Source organism: Mus caroli, chromosome 13, assembly GCF_900094665.2.
Source record: "Mus caroli chromosome 13, CAROLI_EIJ_v1.1, whole genome shotgun sequence".
Taxonomy (NCBI): domain Eukaryota; kingdom Metazoa; phylum Chordata; class Mammalia; order Rodentia; family Muridae; genus Mus; species Mus caroli.
Genome location: NC_034582.1, coordinates 105808607 through 105823701, shown reverse-complemented (window position 1 = coordinate 105823701; position 15095 = coordinate 105808607). Strand labels below are relative to the sequence as shown.

Genomic DNA, 15095 nt, shown 5'->3' with positions numbered 1-15095 from the left:
AGACATCATGAAGTTGCCATTGTAACTCCGTCCCAAAGCTGACAGCAATGGAGGAATGTTAGCATTTCCTTTAGGCTACACCAAACAGTTAGCCTTTCTCTGCCTCTCTGCCTCTCTGCCTCTCTCTCTGCCTCTCTGCCTCTCTGCCTCTCTGCCTCTCTGCCTCTCTGCCTCTCTGCCTCTGCCTGCCTCGAGTGCTGGAATTAAAGGCATGTGCCACCATGCCCAGCTAAATAGTAAGATCTAATGATTAATTTATGACCAATATTAAGCTGATCTAATCATGACCTTAATCGAGAAACTGTGACATTGTATCTTATATTTCATGCTATCTACAACTGAAATAAAATGTAAAAATTTATAAGAATTTTTTTTTAAAAGTCCAAGGTAATGATTCGGTTTCTACTGTTTGTTGACTACATTCATGATGAAATAAAATTGTGCATAAGTCAGTGAAAAATCAGGATATAATGTCACCTCTCCAGAGGCCGTGGGATCTAGAAAATGGAGCCAATAACTGAGGTGGACTGAAGCCTCACGCAGTAGCCGACTTTACTCGGAGCATCAGTCAATTTATACTCTGAGGGCTAAGAAGGGTCACATGAGTAAAGTGTCCAATCACAAGGATAAGCCATAAATGGCAAAAACATGCTTTTCCGTAGAAGCACATAAGAATTAATCAATAACCAGTTAAAATGAATAATCAGAAGTAAACTCAGTCCCATCCACCACACATTCCAAGAACGGTTTCATGCTTTGAAGAAGTCGAGGCCACAGGATTCTTGTTTTCTTGGAATTTTTTCACAAGCGCTCAGAATTTTCCTCATACCACACCATTCTTGGATCATATTCTGACAATGTAACTCACCCCCACTACTGTTTATTAATATATAAATTCTACTATTTAGGAACTGTGATGGTTTGTGTATGCTTGGCCAGGGAGTGGTACTCTTAGAAGGTGTGGCCTTGTTGGAGTAGGAGTATCACTGTGGATGTGGGTTTAAGACCCTCACCCTAGCTGCCTAGAAGCCAGTCTTCCACTAGCAGCCTTCAGATGAAGATGTAGATCTCTCAGCTCTGCCTGAGCCATGCCTGCCTAGATGCTGCCATGCTCCCATCTTGATGATAATGGACTGAACCTCTGAACCTGTAAGCCAGCCCAGTGAAATGTCCTTATAAGAGTTGCCTTGGTCATGGTGTCTGTTCACAGAGGTGAAACCCTAGCTAAGACAGGGGCCCCTTAGGGCACGAGAGTTTTGTTCTGGATGAGACAGTCTGTGCTTTTCTTGTACCATAGGGAACTACCAAGAGCATCAGCTACAGACATGCAAGCATCGTGCACCATGATGTAGTATAGATCGAATTTTTGAATTTTTCTTATGTCCATATTCATAATCCAGTTATTCTGAGTGGTTCATTTGATGCCTTGCTTAGTAGTTCACCCTATCTAATGTTACTTAAATAACTTTTGCTTCTAAGTGAGTTTTTGTTGTTGTTCTTATTGCTGTTTTGTTTTTTGGAGTCAGGGTTTCTCTGTGTAGCCCTAGCTGCCCTGGAACCACTGGCTTCAATTCAGAGATCTGCCTGCCTCTGCTTCCCTAATGCTAGAATTAAAAGTGTGTACCACTACTACCTGGCTCTATGTGTTTATTTTTATTGGGGCTGTAAAATGTATTTTTTTCTAAAAGTAGACATCTCTTCAAAGGCAGTAACTGAAGTAACAGACTTTTTCTGAGTCTGGTCAGGACAGTGGTTCTCAACCTATGGGTTGCAACCCCTTTCACAAGGGTAGCTTCAGATATCCTGCATATCAGGTATTTACATTACAATTCATAACAGTAGCAAAATTACAGTTATGAAGTTCCAACAAAAATAATTTTGTGATGGGGGAGTGGTTACCACAATATGAGGAGCTGCATTAAAGGACAGCAGTATTAGGAAGGCTGAGAACCACGGGGTTAGGAGAATCTCCTCTACTTAGCAAATGCAATGTGGAAGGCACTGATTAAAGTGTGAGGTGCTAGCAATGGCTCTTGTGTTCTAAAGCTGTGATTCTCTGACTTTTCCCTAGTCCTGCCGACTAAGCCAGAGAACATTTCCTGCGTCTTTTACTTCGACAGAAATCTGACTTGCACTTGGAGACCAGAGAAGGAAACCAATGATACCAGCTACGTTGTGACTTTGACTTAGTAAGTGTGGGAACTCTGTGTGTGTGCTCTCAGCAGGAGGCGGGGCTTCTGATTCACCCCTGAGTCAAGTTACTTAGGAAGGATGACATTTCTCAGTAACTTGTGGGTGACAGCTACATCAGTAAAGTGGGTGGGTGGGTGGCATCCCAGTTCCTTGCAGACTGGCTGACAGGATTGAACCGGAAGAGGGAGGACTATAGGCCATGTGGTGATCTGCCATTAGAAATGCCAGAATTGCTAAGAGTTGTCTCCAGTTAGGAGCATGATGGGAAAGTCTTCATTTACCATATTTGCTCTTACTCCTCTTCTTTCTAGAAAGAGCTTGATACCGCTGTTTTGTTTTCATGGGTTCGGATGTAGTGGCTGTGGCTTTGAGCTAAGAGGACTTGCCTCAGCCTGCCACTGACTCTATGGGGCTGTTTGTCAGTTCAGTGGTCACCGACTTTTCCTCACCACCTCGAGCATCCCTTTTGATTACAGTTCCATTAGAATATAATTTTTATCATTTAAAAACTACAGTTCTAACCATAAGCCAAGTGTTTTAGTATGTGCAAGTTTTAAATTTTTTTCTAAGAAAGCTCATGAAACCATTCATTTGTGTTCCCCTACAAACAAAATTACTCAGGCTTGAGATTATTTTGAGATGGACTTTTGGTTTTGGGTTTTTTTTTCTATTTCAAGTAGAGAGCCAATTATTACAAGGATGATGTTGGTGGTGGTGGTGGTGGTGGTGTGTCTGTCTGTCTGTCTGTCTGTCTTTATGTGTTCACATATGTATGCACTCAAAGAGAAGTCTAGTTTACATTTACAAAAGAAGAAAAGAAAAGAACAAATCCTTGCCCTGGGGAAGAGAGAAGAGGTGGGTAGTTTTTAAGTTGAGACTTCAAAGACATCTGATAGTGTGGGAAAGAAGAGAAAGGGCTCATTTCTGATTCCCACCCACCTGATTCCTGTTAATGATGTGAGAATAACACCTTGAGAGGGTCTATCAGTCCACAATCAGTCAGCAGTCATTATCTGTTATATATTACCTGTCTCTTGTCTCTCATCTTACTGTTCTGTTGCTATGAAGAGACACCGTGGCCAAGGCAACTCTTATAAAAGCAAGAATTTATCTGGGAGCTTGCTTCCAGCTTCAGAGGGTCAGTGCGTTATCACCATGGTAGGAAGCACACACTCATGGCACTGAAGCAGCAGCTGAGAACTTTACATCCTGATCCATACGCACAGCAGCAAGAAAGGGAGGGGGAGAAGGGAGAAAGGTGGGCAAGAGAGGAGGGGAGACACACATACACTGGTCCTCAAAGCCCACCTCCTGTGATACACCTCCTGTAACAGCCACACCTCCTAATCCTTTCCCCATCAGCTGGGGATTAAGCTTACATACCTATGAACCTATGGGGGAATTCTCATTCAAATCAACACATCTCCCTACCCTCTTTCTGCCATCTATTGCCTCTCTAATCTGTCTTTTATCTTATAACATATAAGATAAAAGATATCTTATAACATATCTGCCTGTATGCATAGCTACCTAGCTTTATGAGTTTTTAAAACACTATATGCATATGATAAAAAATTCAGCTTGAAGCATACAAATTCTTAGTTGCGTTGTCAAAGGGCAGTCATTTAAGCATTTTTATGAAGAGCTTTCCAAGCACCTGTGACACATCCATAAATATATGTTTTTCTAAAATGGTGATTATTCTGCACATGATCTATATCCTGAATTAGAAGATAAGGTATTTTAAATATTAGTTACATTTGCAATAATTTATTTAGCAAATCCTCTGGTGTTTTAAATTTGGGGGTGGGGGAGGAGACAGGGTTTCTCTGTGTAACTCTGTCATGGAACTTACTGTAGAGCAGGCTAGCTTTGAACTCACAGAAATCTACCTGTCTCTGCCAACAGAGTGCTGGGATTAAAAGCATGCACCACCACTGACAGCCTTGAAAGGATGAATTCTTAAGGATCTAGCTTCAATATTTTGATTCTAATAGGGAATTTGAACAATCTGTTGATTATTTCTTAAAGTAGGAATGCATTGCCATATAGTCTACAGGGTTGATTATATAACCTGGACTTTGGGCAATCTGTTCTTTCTTATAGTAGGAAGGCACCTACTATAATCATATAGTATATCATATATACTCTGTGGGGTCTCCAGAGGGTCTGTGTGGCTCACAGCATCTCAGGCAGGCAGGAAGCAGGTACCCTTCGCAGATGCACCAAATCCCCACATAATTTCCTGAGAAATCCAGAGCAGAAGTCACAGATGATGCTTAGCCCATCGAAGTGTGATTTTGTTTTCAAACTCATGTTAACTTCCTCCTTCTTTTAAAGCTCCTATGGAAAAAGCAGTTATACTGACAATGCTGCAGAGGCTTCGTATTCTTTCCCCCTTTCCTGTGCAATGCCCCCGGACATCTGCAGTGTCGAAGTAGAAGCTCAAAATGGGGATGGTAAAGTTAAATCTGACATCACATATTGGCATTTAACCTCCATAGGTAAGTAGTTGATGGTGTCTATGTAGGGGCATTGGAGTAATTGCTCTTCCAACTTCCTTCCCCTAATGAAGGAATCTTTAGGTTCAAATGCAGACTCAGAGTGTGAGGGAATAATTGATATATACCACCACGGGTCTGCTGAGGTTTGGTCTATTGCTATGTATTGTAACGCTGAATTCTGTATCACAAGGTCTAGTTGCCTCAAGACAAATGATTTCTCATGTATGCCAGCTTTTGTTGTGGAAACCTTGCTCCTTAATTTAAAACCATTGGTTGAGTAAAATGCCTATATCCTGTAATTGGGCAGAAGAGAGGTAGGCAGAAGGGAGAGGGGTCTGAGAAGAGACCATGAGGAGAAAGAGGAGGAGAAGGGAGAAGGCACCTTCAGGTAGGTGGATCATGAGCTCAGGGCCATGAGGTCCAGCCAGTTGGAGTAGAAGTGGCCAGGAACATGGCAAGTGAAATTTTGGGATTATTAACAGGGAAATAGAAAAAAATAGCATAGAAGGTTGTTGGAACTAAATAATCTTGGGTGAAGTAAACATGCAAATAATATTTACCATAACAGGGCCAATAATAGATATGAGTATTAAGGAAGGAGGAAGATGTGGAGGGAGAAAGAAAGGGCAAAAAGAAGGGAGAGGAAGGAAGGAATTAATTAAATGAGGAGAAAAAAGAACAATAAACAAGAGATATCTTGCTGACCACTAATCTCTTTTGCAGTATGTAACATAAATGGCTCTCAGAGAAATAGCCATGGCCCCGTCGTGGCCCCATCGTGATGCCATCGTGGCCCATGTAGGAAATGAGGAGCTCTTGTTTTGTTTTGGTTTTTTTGTTTGTTTGTTTGTTTTAAAATTTTTATTTATTTATTTATTATATGTAAATACACTGTAGCTGTCCTCAGACACTCCAGAAGAGGGCGCCAGATCTTGTTACGGATGGTTGTGAGCCACCATGTGGTTGCTGGGATTTGAACTCCGGACCTTCGGAAGAGCAGTCAGGTGCTCTTACCCACTGAGCCATCTCACCAGCCCCCTTGGTTTTTTTTTTTTTAAGTGTCTCCAATTGCGATCTTTCAAACTTTTTTCCAAAAGTCAATTTCGCCATGTAATTTAAAGTAACTGGTTTATTTAAATACAATTAATATATTAGAAATTCAAAACACTAGAGTATGCAATTCAGTCGATTTATTATATGTACAAAGTTGTGCAAGTATCACCACTCAGTTCAGAAATAGGATTAAGTTCAGTGTAGTCAGAAAACTTCATACTTACCAGGAACAAGTCCCCAACCGTTTATTTACTTTTTCTTCTAACATCTAGCAAGTTCAACCTGGTTTTTTTTTTCTTTCTTAACTCTATGCATTTGCCTAATAGGAACATTTTATATGAATAGAATTGTATAACATATGCCCTTTAAAAAAAAAAAAAAGTCTGGCTTCTAGAATGTATTCAAGATCTGTCCTGTATTATTCCATTCTTAAGGTTGAATTGTAGCCCATGGGATGGATATATCATTATGTTTGTCCCCTTCAGCTCCTTCAGTCCTTCTCCTAGCTCTCCATTGGGGTCCCTGGGCTCAGTCCAATGGTTGTCTGTTAGTATTTACATCTGTATTGGGCCACGTGCTGGTAGAACCTCTCGGGGAACAGTCAGACCAGGACCTGTTGGCAAGTGCTTCTCGGTGCCTGAGTAGCTCCTAACGTATTTAACTATTTAATCTGTTCTGTGTTTGCTACTTGGTTAGTTACCTCCTCTGTAGTCCCTGCCCGCTTCTCCCTTTGCTTATGAACGTATTATTATGTCTTACCATCATGGTGGTTGGCACTGAGACCAGGACTGACTTGCAAAGAAGTCACAGGAGCAATACTCCTGTTGCTGTTTCCATTTGTTCAGGCCTTGGGGGCGTGGCACTCTCTTTCCACTGCCTTGCTAATGAATCTGTGTAGAGTAGACCACAGAATATGGGCTGTCTTTGGCTCTCTAGGCTTACTGTGCTCTCAACTCTCAGTAGACACTATTAGTACCTTCTCGTCTGTCTGTAAATATGAAGATTGTATTTTGTTTTGTTTTGTTTTTCAGCAAAAACCGAACCACCTATAATTTTAAGTGTGAATCCAATTTTTAATAGAATGTTCCAGATACAATGGAAACCCTGTGAAAAGACTCGTGGGTTTCCTTTAGCGTGCATGCTTCGGTTCAGAACTGTCAACAGTAGCCATTGGGTAAGTTATCCCAGTGTGGTCTTTCCGCTAGAGACCCAAGGAAGGGACTTATTGACAACTTCTGTTCATCCAGAATTGCATTTTTCACTTTTTACATGGAAAACAGAAAAAATATTAATGGTAACTATTCTATTTCCCCATTTTCATTTGTACCTTTTAGCGTGGGTGTACATTCTACCATATATATTTTGTATTCCGAACACAATGACACCCTGAAGAATTAGAAATTTGGTTTTGTATTATACCCTGTTTTATATATCGGAGTATCGGCCACTAGAAACTATTATTTGGCCACTTTAAACATTTCTTAAATCTTTATGAAATAGCATATTTTAAGTGAACAAAATATACATTGCATCTACTAAATTGTTACTAAGTCAGCATTCCTGTCAGAACCCACCCAAGTCAGAAACAGAACACCCAATAGTCTGTCAGAGCCTTCTTACCCGTTCCTGATCACTGCCTGTACTTAGAGCATGGTTAGCAACCTTGTTGGGGATTACATATCAGATATTCTGCATACCAAATATTTACATTAAGATTCATAATAGTAGCAAGACTATAGTTATAAAGTACCATAAAATATTTTTATGGTTGGGGATCACCACAACATGAGGAACTGTGTTTAGGGTCTGAGTGTTTGGAAGGTTGGAAACGACTGTTGTAGGGCTAGCTACTTCGTCGTGACAATTATCTCTCTGCTTTTCACGCTTGTTTGTTTTGCTTTATTTTGCTAGATTTCTGAGTATCAGAATCATCTTGGAGTTTAAGCCAAAGACTGGGTTGCCCCTGGGTCTTTGGGCTCTGCATTGTACCCCTCAGAGTAGTGGACACTAAGTCTCTGTCACACAAACTTCCAACTAGCGAAGGGAGAGGAGGAGGATGGTGATTCGGGGTGTGAGCCACACCTAGTGTGGGTATGACTTGTCTCAGCAAGAAATCACCAGAGCTGACGCTGAGAAGCAGAAACGTAATATATGCTATCTCCATTCCTGCTTAGAGTCCATTCTGTCTTACAGACGGAAGTCAATTTTGAAAACTGTAAACAGGTCTGCAACCTCACAGGACTTCAGGCTTTCACAGAATATGTCCTGGCTCTACGATTCAGGTTCAATGACTCAAGATATTGGAGCAAGTGGAGCAAAGAAGAAATCGGAGTGACTATGGAGGAAGGCAAGCCCCTCTCTTCTCTTCCTCATCTGCTTATTCTGGTGTAGGGCTCCTGGATTGAGCCTTAGTGGGGTTTGACACATGGGATTGGGATTCGTGAATTCTTGGGGAACCAGGACCTAAAGTGTGTGGAGGACCCCTCTCCGTGAAACATTAGTGCTGTCTTCTAAGCCCCCTGGGAATTAGCTAGAGTCCTCAGATGCCCAAGTTACCACAGCAGTTTTGTGTACCCAGAGATATAGGACCTCATCTCTCATATTGTTAGGAGATTCTTAAACTCTAGAAGTGGCATTATATCCTTGGAAGGCATCCTATGACAAGTTGAAGCTATACACGTCTTAAACCTTAAGGATGGCTCCTAACTACATTAAGTTTGTGATAATACAAGAAAACAGGTCCTATTTTTAATGAGAGCAAAGGAAAGAAAGAAACAGGCTGTACAAAGCCACCTCCCATAGCTGGTCTCTGGAATGAACTTCCATACTCCTGGTCTGGAATTTATTTCTTCCTGTTCCTGATTGAGTTTCCAGGAGACCAACTTGGAAGTATCGAATATTTGTCACCGTTAACCTTTTGGTTAGATTCAGGAACCTGTCTGATACCTTCTGAATTTGTATTCCCCATTGGAAGTGTTCCAACTTAGTCAGTAACTTTCTCTCCATGGCTGTAGTTCCTGCATCAGTTGGGGGATTGGGTATCCTCCTCTGAGATTCTTACATGCCATGGTCTGGTACTATGAGGAAGAGACCACAGAAAATCCAAAAATCACACGCTCACGTGTTAGGACCAGACCTTGTATGCATTGGGCATAAATTCTACAGACACCCTCTCAAACTGCTTAAGCAATATGAATATCTACAGGTAAAAAAATATGCACATAAAGTGCACAATAAGAGATGGCCAAATGGTGCTATGACTGAGCCGAGCTCTCTCTGTAAAACACCAGGATGAACCTTCCCATTCTTTCCCAAACTGTCCTCTTCCTCAGCGACCCCTTTCACCAGGTGACTTAATGATGAAGTAACCCAGAGTGTGGTTAAAGCTTGCCCAGATCCTGCTGTGGCCATCACGTTTCTTTCACGGTGCTAGCACAGCTCAGTCTCCAGCTGTGCCTGCTTCTCAGTCCAGGATGTCCTCATGTCACTATCCTCAACATTCTCTGCTGTCAGCACTGTAAGTTATTATTTCTTCTGGTTCAGCTAGCTGCCATCACCCCAGGACTCTGGCTCTGAGTGGGACATTCTGCTCTTGTTTGTCTTCTTCTTTTTTTTTTTTTTCAGGACCTGAGAAAGGGGTGGTGGTGGATGGATGACCTAAAACCCAGAAAGTCCTAAGTTCTTGCTTTCCAACTCACAAACCAACCATTTTCTATTTCATAATGGAATGCTAGTTATCTAATTCACACCATCTCAAACCTTAAAATTATTTGAAAAGTTCTAAGCCACATTGAAGTTATCATTTTTTTCTTTCAACCTATTGATGATTAGAACTAGCTACCTGTATTTAAGTATTTAAATATCTATCCATATCATACAGAAGTACTTAGCCTTAAATCCTAGCTATATTTCTTAAAAGCTTGTATAATTGGATATAATATACATACTTTCTCTACAAGGATGGTGATGTCAAATCCCCACTGTGACAGGACTGTAGGGATTGAATGAGCTCATCCAGGTACAACGCTTTGTGCAGTGGTACTTGCTAGACGTTAGCTGTTGCCACTGTTGGTCATTAGTAGTAGTACTAGTATGTGTCTGATTGCAGATGGAAGCACTATTGTGCTAATGTATACAGGTGTCAAATCTCAGAGGGCATAGGATGGTGCAAACCCATCCAATTTTAGATGACCCAGTGTATTCCAGTGGAGTATATTCTATCTGCCCTCCCCATCTATATTATTATTAAGTTATCATAGGGGTGCACTTTTATTTTGAAATATGGTTGATTCCAGTCCTTCAACCACAAAATGAAGACTTTGTTGGGCACTGTAAGGCTCACCCTCTCCTCTCTGCCTCTCACCCTCTCTCCGTCAAGCATCTCCTTCCCAAGGGCAGGGTATCCAGTGGCTCGGTGCTCATCCATCTACTGCTGCATCCCTCTTCTGTCAGTCATGAGCTTCCTCTTGTTCTTTTCAGTTCCACATGTCCTGGACCTGTGGAGAATTCTGGGACCAGCAGACATGAACGGAGACAGGAAAGTGCGATTGCTGTGGAAGGTGAGCTCCTTTGTCTCACTTAACCCTACCCCCTGGTTAGAAACCTTTGGTCTCTTCCACTCAAGACACTGTGATCCGTGATGTTTTGTCTCCTAACTTTCCCTTTCTGTAGGGCTTTGTGCTTGCCTCAAAGCTCCCAGTTGTTGTGTAGGTCTGAAACTCCCCATAGGTTAACCCTGTAGACGGCTCAAGTACACATTGTACATCGGCTGCTTTCTTTGATCTGACTTGTTAATATTTGGGGCAGTAACAAGTGCAACCACAGGATGCTTTGTGGCCTTCTGGGGGAAGCTGCCTCTGGCTTCCATCCCCTAGAACCCAGTGTGAGTTCCTGCAGCTTCATTCTTATACCTACAAGGAGCACTGTCTGGGGTCATCAGCATTCCCCTGGTGTGTGTGTGTGTGTGTGTGTGTGTGTGTGTGTGTGTGTGTGTGTTCATCTGTCATTACCAACACATTTGATATGTGTGTTCCTTTAAGTAATAGAATAGTATAGTGTACAAAGGCAGGAGAGGTGATCATGTGGCCCTTTCTAGGGTGAAAGTATGGGCCTGAGGGAAAAAGAGAAGATGGTAAATGATACAGGGAAGAGGGGAAGGGAAGAACTAATAAGGAAGGAAGGAAGGAAGGAAGGAAGGAAGGAAGGAAGGAAGGAAGGAAAGAAGGAAGGAAGGAAGAGAGAGAGAGAAAGAAAGAAAGAAAGAAAGAAAGAAAGAAAGAAAGAAAGAAAGAAAGAAAGAAAGAAAGAGAGAGAGAAAGAAAGAGAGAAAGAGAGAGAGAGAGGGAGGGAGGGAGAGAAAGAAGAAAAAAGAGAGAGGAAGAAAAACGGAAGGAAAGAAAGAAGAGAAAGAAGGAAGGAAGAAAAAAAGAGAGATAGAAAGAGATGGGAGGAACACAAAGGGAGAGCAATGAGGCAAACAGGGAAGGAAAGGGAAAATTAGAGAAAAACCCACAGGAAACAGAAGAGAAAAATGGGAAGTTGAAGGAAACAAGAATAGGTTAAGAAGAAGCTGTTGGGACTCCATTGTATGTCTGCAGAACTATCAAGAAATAATCTCTCTGCTCAAGTTTGGCAGCTTAAGTCTTTTGAGTGGCAACATCATCCTGGCTTGCTAAGTGACATCCCCAAACCAATCACCTCAGGGTTGACATTGTTCTGTCCGTCTCCTTGGGTCACCCAAGGCATGGACATAGGAAAGCACAGCCAGGGATGCTGAGGATATTAACCTTGGGCATGATGTAATGTGGAAAGGGATGGCTCTGTGGATGCGTTTTAGGAGGAAAGTGAGCAGCGATGCTTACCCTTATGTGGTCTTGGCATGATGCCTTCCCTTGCACAATCTTGCTAGGCAGTGGGAGGAGTCCAGCAGGCCAGCCTGAGAAATAAGTGACCAGGCTTCCCCACCTACCTCACCTCTGTGTCTCAGGAGATGATGGTTTTCTGCTGGTTTTATTTTTTGTTTTTGTTTTCTGAGACAGGGTTTCTCTGTGTACCCCTGGCTGTCCTGGAACTCACTCTATAGATCAGGGTGACCTTGAATTTAGAGATCATCTGCCTCTGCCTCCAGAGTGCTGGGATTAAAGGCGTGCGCCACCACCCTTCTAGGTTTCCTAAGAATTCAAGTTATTTAGCAGAGCCTGCACTAAAAGACTCTAAAGTTTGATTGTGGTAAAGGATGTGAGATTTTGTGACTAACTTGAGAACCACTGACTTGTTTTAAGTATGGAAATCGATAGGTTCAATGGTAGAGTGCTTGCCTAGCATTGGTGAAGCTGTGGGCACGATTTGCAACACTGAAAACGAATAATAACATCCAGCAATTTTTTTTTTTAAAATATGAACTACATGTCAGCAAAACACAAAAGGGGAGAGATAAGGATTCATCATGAGGACCTCTAGTTTAGACTTTAGACAGGTTCTAGCTGGTCTTCTTATTCCTCTGGCCAGTGAAAGGGCAATTCCTGAACTAGGATGGCACTGGGTCAAAGTGAATGCAAGCTCTATCTGACCACACAGCCACTCATTCTGTCCCACGTATGTTTGTAATGAGTAATAAATATCAGAAAACTGGGTGTCCCCAGAATTCCCCAGAACTACTCATCGTGCTTACTCCTAGATAAAACATCTGGTCAGCGTGTCTAAGGTCAAGACTAGAAATAAGAAAATGGGTCAGGGTTTCTGGGGTTTCACTTTGGGTTTCCTCTTAAGAGGACTGGCAGGGAAGCCCTGAGTATTTTCGTCCTTTTGGCTGGATTACCTAGCTGGACATCTTGCCGAGGACACACCAATCTCCCTGTGGAGGGAAACTGTAGGAATAAAGGATAAAGGCACAGCTACCTACCAGCCTTTCATGACTTGTTTTGATGAACTTGGTTTTGGCCCAGAATGAAATGCCTTGGCTCGAGATTTTACAACCCTCCCCACACATGACAGAAGGAAAGACACAGATGGAATTAGAAGTGGCTTGCTCACACCAGCCTGACCCCAGGAAGCTGGACTTGTATTAACTGATATCAAGTTACCATTTGGTATAGATCATCTCTTCTGGCACTTGAAGGGTTGACATCGCCCGCCAGCAAACATTTGTGTTGGAAAGATAAACACCTGCTTGTAACTTAGTGTCTGATGGCTAACATGACATCTCTCCATTTGTCACTGTTCCCGTGCCTTTCTCTTTCTGGTATCGGCAATAACTTTTGTTTTCTTTGGATACAGAAGGCAAGAGGAGCCCCAGTCTTGGAGAAAACATTTGGCTACAACATACAGTACTTTGCAGAGAACAGCACTAACCTCACAGAGATAAACAACATCACCACCCAGCAGTATGAACTGCTTCTGATGAACCAGACACACTCTGTGTCCGTGACTTCTTTTAATTCTCTTGGCAAGTCCCAAGAGGCCATCCTGAGGATCCCAGATGTCCGTGAGGAGAGTAGGTACCTTGTTCTCAATGTGTAGCCCCACCTGGCTCAAGAAAGAGTGGTCTCTGTCCTCAGAGTAGCTGTTGTTCCTCTTTAATCAGATGGAAGAGAGGGGAACAGGGGCTCTTTAGGTTGTTGTGGAAAAACACGATCTGTTTAACAGTCCCTTCCACCCCAAACTACAGTTCCATGGAACAAAGCCTGTGCTGAGAGTTAAAGACCAGTCACCCAGCTCAGTCAAAGCCTCGAAACTGTGATTGCTGCTTCTGTTGGTTCTGGTCCAAATGGTTGAATGCTGGCTTGAGTCATTAAAAAAAAAAAAGGTCATATTCAAGACCCCTGTTATCAACGCTGTGTCCTCTCCTAAACTCTGTTCTTCTCAGATGTCCCTGTGTCCCAGCTGTGGTTTAGTGTTCCTTGTCCTGTTTTCTGTCTTTCCTCCTTCTGCCTGACTGCCCAGCTAGGAAAACCCTTGTATGTATATAGACTTGCCAATAAGTTGCTTGTTAAGTTTTTTTGACAAGAGATCCCACTCTGCAGCTGCCCTCTAATTTACAGCCAGGTCTGCTTCATGTCAGGAGTGATGGTATTGCTGACATCAGCCATCATGCCTGGCATCTATGGAGACCACACTGGACATTACTGAACCCAGGCAAAGTGGCAAAGCCTTATTTTCTGTTTTGGAATTTAAAAGCCTTCTTGGATTGTGTGTGAATGCTGTCGTGTGTGTGTGTGTGTGTGTGTGTGTGTGTGTTGTATATGAGTGTTATGTTGTATGTGTGTGTGCTATATCATATGTATATGTGTCTGAGTGTTGTATCCTGTGTATGTGTTGTGTATGTGCTATATCATGTGTATGTGCTGTGTCATGTGTATGTGCTATGTCATATGTATGGATGAGTGCTATCTTGTGGGTGTGTGTGTATAAGTGCTGTGTTGTATGTGTGTGTGCTGTGTTGTATATGTACATGTGTATGCCTATGTGCGTCTGTGTGAATGTGTGAGTGTGAGTGCTGTGTCATGTATGTGCATGTGTGTGTGTGTCTGTGTGTATGTGTGAGTGCTGTGTCATGTATGTGCGTGTATCTGTGTCTGTGTGTATCTGTGTGTTTCTGGGTGTGTCTAGGTGTGTGTCTGTGTGTATGTATGAGTGTGAGTGCTGTGTCATGTATATGCATGTGTGTGTCTGTGTCTGTGTGTGTGTCTGTGTATATGTGTATGTCTGTGTGTGTCTATGTATGTCTGTGTGTGTGTGTGTGTATGTGTGTGTGTGTGCACCACTGTGGAGCCCAGAACCTGATGCTGGATGTCTCCTCTATGACTCTCTACCTTATTTTTTATGCTAGGGCCTCTCACTGACCACATCCCACTGACTGACTAAACTGTCTGGCAGGATGCTTGCTGGGGCCCTCCTGTCTCCCTCCCAGTGTTGTAATTGTAGGCATGTGCCGCCATGCCTGGGGTCTTATGTGGTTGCTAGGATCCAGCCCCAGCTGCGCATGCCTATGCAGCAAGCACTTTACCCACTGAGCTTTGTCCTCAGCCTCCTCACTTTTGGGTCTGGGTTAAAAACTTGCAAGCAATAAATGGGACTCTGCTGTCTGCACAGAGCTTCCCATCCTCTGGTTTCTACTTTGTTAACTGAACTAACTCTCTCTCTCTCTTTCTCTCCCCCCCCCCCANCCTCCCTCTCCTTCCCCCCNTCCCTTCCCCTTCTCAAGAGGATACATACCCCATGAAGGCAGTACTTTTTAAAAACAGTACTTATATGAATTTTTAAGAATTTCGTGCCATGCATTTTGAACATATTCTTCTCCTAACTCCTCCCAGATTCCCCCCCCCCCATCCTCATCCCCTTACCCAC

The 15095-nt window shown here is 42.7% G+C and overlaps 1 protein-coding gene across 1 annotated transcript in view; it reads left to right on the top strand.

The window, feature by feature from the left end:
• Positions 1–15095, top strand: part of Il31ra (interleukin 31 receptor A) — a 38115-nt gene that overhangs the window by 7620 nt on the left and 15400 nt on the right. The window contains exons 3-8 of the mRNA XM_021180513.2: positions 2072–2189; positions 4534–4697; positions 6782–6924; positions 7944–8097; positions 10230–10309; positions 13026–13242. Coding sequence (XP_021036172.1) covers positions 2072–2189; positions 4534–4697; positions 6782–6924; positions 7944–8097; positions 10230–10309; positions 13026–13242 — 876 coding nt within the window. The remainder of the gene's footprint in view (positions 1–2071; positions 2190–4533; positions 4698–6781; positions 6925–7943; positions 8098–10229; positions 10310–13025; positions 13243–15095) is intronic.